General features: G+C 39.6%; 1 protein-coding gene across 3 annotated transcripts in view; it reads right to left on the bottom strand.

The window, feature by feature from the left end:
• si:rp71-46j2.7 (uncharacterized) overlaps positions 1–5,353 on the bottom strand; it is a 122,470-nt gene extending 117,117 nt beyond the window's left edge. The window contains exons 1-2 of one of the 3 annotated variants that reach the window (XM_062044271.1): positions 4,846–5,351; positions 4,564–4,672 (exon numbers count right to left, since the gene is read on the bottom strand). In XM_062044271.1, the coding sequence (XP_061900255.1) occupies positions 4,564–4,672; positions 4,846–5,025 (289 nt within the window). In that variant the 5' untranslated portion in view covers positions 5,026–5,351. Of the gene's footprint in view, positions 1–4,563; positions 4,673–4,845 lie in introns of all 3 variants that reach the window. The other 2 variants (XM_062044272.1, XM_062044273.1) reach the window with 2 other exon arrangements.
• Positions 5,354–6,000: the final 647 nt, after the last annotated feature.

The raw sequence follows: 6,000 nt of genomic DNA on the forward strand, positions 1-6,000 counted from the left end.
GTCAAAGCCGAAGTGCTATCGATCGCTGTCAATGACGTAAGAGGAAACATGACCACGGAAGTAAATGGGGGGGGGGGGAAAGGTTTTTGTAGGGGGAAGAAATTTGGCGTGACACAGCACACCATAACACAACTCAACACAACATAAGAAGAAGAAAAAAATAAAAAGATGGCAACGCCGGCAGCAAACGTGGTACGCGACAAAGTAAAAAAGGGAATACTAAAGACCAGGGGAAAAAAATAACAATAATAGTCAACACTTTTTTAATGGAAATGACAATAATATTATAATAATGATAAATAATATTATCACGCATTAATATCTGTTGGCCTCTAATGCGTGGCCAAGAGATATTAATTAGGGATGTGCGTATCGATCCTGTGGTATCGATATATCGATACTCACACGCTACTCATTTGGCATCACTTTTCTGAAAAAAGTATCGATATAAACCAAAAAACGGCGTGTGGGGGGTGCAAGCATCACTTTCAGATGTTTTTGATGACTTACTTAACTTACTATGTGCTGGGACACCCCTGTACCTGGCAGAGTATAGAGCTGGCCCAGTCACGTCACAGGAGACAGCGAATGAGCGTCGTCAACGTGCAACACACACACAGCCAGCCGACAGCGATGCAGCCAGGCATATCCAGTGTCAGGCATTGTTTATTTTATTTTTTTACTGAATATTTTTGTTTAAATGATTATCCTAAATTCAAATAATTTCCACACAGGGGAATTTACTGTTAGTTGAAAATTGCTTGAGTATTTAAAACAAGATAAGAAAGAGATACAATTTGGAGATTCTTCATCTTTGCATTACAGTTTTATTTTTTTCCAAGAAAATCTTGAAATATATGATTGAATGTGATTTTGGTTTTAATCTGTAACATGATTTCTTACATTTCGAAAACATTAGCCTATTTCATATTTCATTAATTGCTAATCATATCACAAACTTTAAAAAATAACTGCAGCTTCTTGCGATTCGGATTTGACAGTTAATTGGAAAGCCCTAATATCTAATTATTATTATTATATATAATTATTATTATATATAATATTTAATTTATTTTTCATATTTATGTTATTTATTTTAATTTTACTTTTATTATATATTGACCATAATACATGTGGTATAAATGGTCTGTATTTGTCTTGTGATTTGTCATAAATAATAATAGTAATAATATTTTTGACTAAAAAAATTGCCAATAAGAAATTAATGGTATCGGTATCGGTATCGATGAAAATGCAAGAAAAAGTATCGGTATCGTATCGAATCCTAAAAGTGTGGTATCGCCCATCCCTAATATTAATGCGTGGCACGCATTGAATGTCTCTGCTGCATTGGATCAGTCTCCTTTCTTTAACAGGAATGCCTTGCATCGTCTATATTAGATATATAACAACGGGTGGGTGGCCGTTGTGGTTTTGATAAAATGTTAGTTCGGGTGGATGGCGGGTGGATGACGACTTTTGTGATGCGGTTGCGGATGACATAATTGCCTATCCGCGCATCTCTACCGGGCGGTGTTTCTTAAATGCCTCAAATGTCCGGCATTTTGAGTTAGGGTTGCGTATATTTTCAATGTACATTCAGGGTTAAGAAGGTTAAAGGCCTACTGAAATGAATTTTTTTTATTTAAACGGGGATAGCAGATCTATTCTATGTGTCATACTTGATCATTTCGCGATATTGCCATATTTTTGCTGAAAGGATTTAGTATAGAACAACGACGATAAAGATTGCAACTTTTGGTATCTGATAAAAAAAAGGCTTGCCCCTACCGGAAGTAGCGTGACGTTGTCAGTTGAACATATACGCAAAGTTCCCTATTGTTTACAATGATGGCCGCATGAAGTGAGAGAGATTCGGACCGAGAAAGCGACAATTTCCCCATTAATTTGAGCGAGGATGAAAGATTTGTGGATGAGTAAAGTGCAAGTGAAGGACTAGTGGGGAGTTGAAGCTATTCAGATAGGGAAGATGCTGTGAGAGCCGGGGGTGACCTGATATTCAGCTGGGAATGACTACAACAGTAAATAAACACAAGACATATATATACTCTATTAGCCACAACACAACCAGGCTTATATTTAATATGCCACAAATTAATCCTGCATAAAAACACCTGCGTGTTTGTTATGCTAGCTCCTAGCTCCTCTGCTAGCTCCTAGCTCCATAGAACACGCCAATACAATTCAAACACCTGATCAACACACACAATCACTCAGCCCAAAAGACCGTTCACCTAACCCAAGGTTCATAAAGCTTATATATTTTTAAAAAGTTACGTACGTGACGCGCACGTACGGTACGGTACGTGTTATGCTAGCTCCTAGCTCCTATGCTAGCTCCTAGCTCCATAGAACACGCCAATACAATTCAAACACCTGATCAACACACACAATCACTCAGCCCAAAAGACCGTTCACCTAACCCAAGGTTCATAAAGCTTATATATTTTAAAAAAGTTACGTACATACGCAAAAAAAAGTTGCGCACATACGGTCAAGCGATCAAATGTTTAGAAGCCAAAGCTGCATACTCACGGTAGCACGTCTGCGTCTTTGTCATCCAAATCAAAGTAATCCTGGTAAGAGTCTGTGTTGTCCCAGTTCTCTACAGGCGTCTGTGTATCGAAGTCAAAAGTCCTCCTGGTTAGAGTCTCTGTTATCCGAGTTCTTCCATCTTGACTGCATCTTTCGGGAATGTAAACAAAGAAGCGCCGGCTGTGTACTGTTGTTGCTGACTACGTTCGAAAAATACGTCCATTTCGCACCGACAACTTTCTTCTTTGCTTGCTCAGCTTCCTTCTCCATAATGCAATGAACATGATTGCAACAGATTCACGAACACAGATGTCCAGAATACTGTGGAATTATGAAATGAAAACAGAGCTTTTTCGTATTGGCTTCAATGTGGAAGGCATACCCGTGTTCGCCGGTCTACGTCACGCGCATACGTCATCCTCAGAGGCGTTTCGAACCGGAAGTTTAGCGGCAAATTTAAAATGTCACTTTATAAGTTAACCCGGCCGTATTGGCATGTGTTGTAATGTTAAGATTTCATCATTGATATATAAACTATCAGACTGCGTGGTCGGTAGTAGTGGCTTTCAGTAGGCCTTTAAAAACACAACAAGTTGTGCGCGCAGCAGCATTGGTGAGGGAGGGGGAGAGACAGAGAGAGCGAGAGAGTTGTGATAAACACGCATGCGTCGTCAGGCTCTGCTTTTTATCCATAGATTTATCAGATTTAATTTATTATTATCTATAGCAGTGGTGTCAAAAGTGTGCATTTTTGGCTCCAAACTCTCTATCAGTGATAAGAGCCTCGTGGGAGAGCGATCTTAATACCAACATATCCGATCAACACTGGGACTCTGCCCTGAAACTGGTTCACTCCTCCTCAATATGTGCCCGTCATAGTCTCATCCAATGCAAAGTAATCCATAAAATTCATTATACTAACTCATAACTATCCAAAATCTACCCCACTGTTAGCAATACCTGCAATAGATGCAAACAATCTCCGGCCGATCATGTCCATATGTTCTGGTCCTGCTCTAAACTATGTTCCTTTTGGGAGGACATTTTTGACACAATCGGAAAAGCATACGGTCAAAACTTTCCCCCCAACCCATTATCAGCCATTTTTGGCGTATGCCCCGATAACATGTGCCCGGTATCACTAAAACGCGCTGTTGCTTTTACGACCTTGCTGGCCAGGCGATTGATCTTGTTTAATTGGAAGCTGGCTCGCCCCCCTTCACACGGCCGTTGGATTAGAGAGGTTCTCTACAATCTAAAACTGGAAAAACTTAGGTTTTCGCTAAAAAGCTCGGCTCAAGCGTTTGAAAGCTCATGGAGTCCTTTTTTGCTGTATGTCAACTCTCTTGATTTATCCCCAGACGCAGATGAGGAATAATCTCCCGTTTATTTATTATTATTATTTTATTTTATTTTTTCCCTTACTCTCCTTTCAGCCTGTTTGTCTGTCTCTGGCCTCGTATGTGTGTGTGTGAGAATGTCTGTCTTTGCCGTCTTACTTGTTATATGATTGTGCCATATGTCCCTTGTTAGTGTGACCTGAGTGGGGTGGGTGGGTGGGTTTGGGTGGGGGATTTCGGTTTTAAGGGAAAGGGTGTGAAGAATTTTCTGACTTTAAAATTGTACTGTTTCGACTTGCACTTTTTTCTGTATTTGAAAATGCCAATAAAAAAAGTTGGATTAAAAGTGTGCATTTTTGTAACATTTTCCTTGTTTTATTTGGCAAGTTGAAAGAACATGGCGCCAGTATGCTGTTTTTTTTCCAATAAAATACTGGAAAGGATAGAAATGTAGTTTTGTCTCTTTTATCCAATTATTAATCGAAGTAATAATCGACAGATTAATCAATTATCAAATTAATCGTTAGGTGCAGCCCTAATTCGGGTGTTTACCATTTAGTGGTCAATTGTACGGAATATGTACTGTACTGTGCAATCTACTAATAAAAGTTTCAATCAATCAATCAAAAGTCTTCTAGTTACAAAGATAGTCTGGTTCCACACTCACCTTGCTGCAGGGATCTTTTGACATGAGGATAGTGGCACCCCAGGGACCCTCCTGGGTGTCTGCCATAGGCGGCAGTCACGTCACTACGCAGGTGCTCATCCAGGGGCTCCTGGGGGACACACAAGTTATATTCCATGGTGGAAGAAGAAGCTTTAGAGCGGTTTAGTCGACACACTGCAGCACAAACTCGATGTTACAGAGCAGCAAAATCCCCTCCAGGCTTTTTAGTGCTTCAATATTTGCCTGAATGTATCGTTGGGGGGAAAAGTCAACAAGTTTCACCTGGAGTGGATCCTCCTCGGTCTGCGTGCTGCTCTCCTGGCCGGTGTAGGCCGACAAAAGCGGCGTTGAGAAGCCCAGAAAGACGAAGCCGAGGAAAAAGTGAGCCAGAGTGCGTCCACAGTCGGTGAAGAGCCACAGCAGGCCCAGCGTCACCGCGATGGAGAGACGCCATCCGCACATCTTCTCGTCGGTGTTGCTTCTCACCACGGCCTCTGCCTCTGCCGGCCCCCGGCCCGGACGTGGAGCGACTTGAGGCCCCGCTCGCCGAGCCACATCCCTCGAAGTGGCGGGGAATCTGTGAGGTTTGCTAGCGAAAGTCCGAAAGCGTGAAACTTTTTGGAGAAGGCGTGAAAGCGACGCTGTGATTGGCGGATTACTGGCCGCGTGTCACTCGGGGAGGCAGCGACATCTGGCGGCCGGTCGAGGTATTGATATTTTTATTTCAAACGCTAGGCTAGCTAGTTAGCTAGCTAGATAAATACAGGTGCGGCTCATTCTCAATAAATTGGAATATATAAATATATATATATGTGTATTGTTAGCTAGCTAGATAAATACAGGTGCGGCTCATTCTCAATAAATTGGAATATATAAATATATATATATGTGTATTGTTAGCTAGCTAGATAAATACAGATGCGGCTCATTCTCAATAAATTGGAATATATAAATATATATATATGTGTATTTGTTAGCTAGCTAGATAAATACAGGTGCGGCTCATTCTCAATAAATTGGAATATATAAATATATATATATATGTGTATTGTTAGCTAGCTAGATAAATACAGGTGCGGCTCATTCTCAATAAATTGGAATATATAAATATATATATATATATATATATATATATATATATATATATATATATATATATATATATATATATATATATATATATATATATATATATATATATATATATATATATATGTGTATTTGTTAGCTAGCTAGATAAATACAGGTGCGGCTCATTCTCAATAAATTGGAATATATAGATACATATATATGTGTATTTGTTAGCTAGCTAGATAAATAAAGGTGCGGCTCATTCTCAATACATTGGAATATATAATTATATATATATGTGTATTTGTTAGCTAGCTAGATAAATACAGGTGCGGCTCATTCTCAATAAATTGGAATATATAATTA

The sequence above is a fragment of the Entelurus aequoreus genome, linkage group LG04 (assembly GCF_033978785.1).
Source record: "Entelurus aequoreus isolate RoL-2023_Sb linkage group LG04, RoL_Eaeq_v1.1, whole genome shotgun sequence".
In the NCBI taxonomy this organism is placed as follows: Eukaryota; Metazoa; Chordata; class Actinopteri; order Syngnathiformes; family Syngnathidae; genus Entelurus; species Entelurus aequoreus.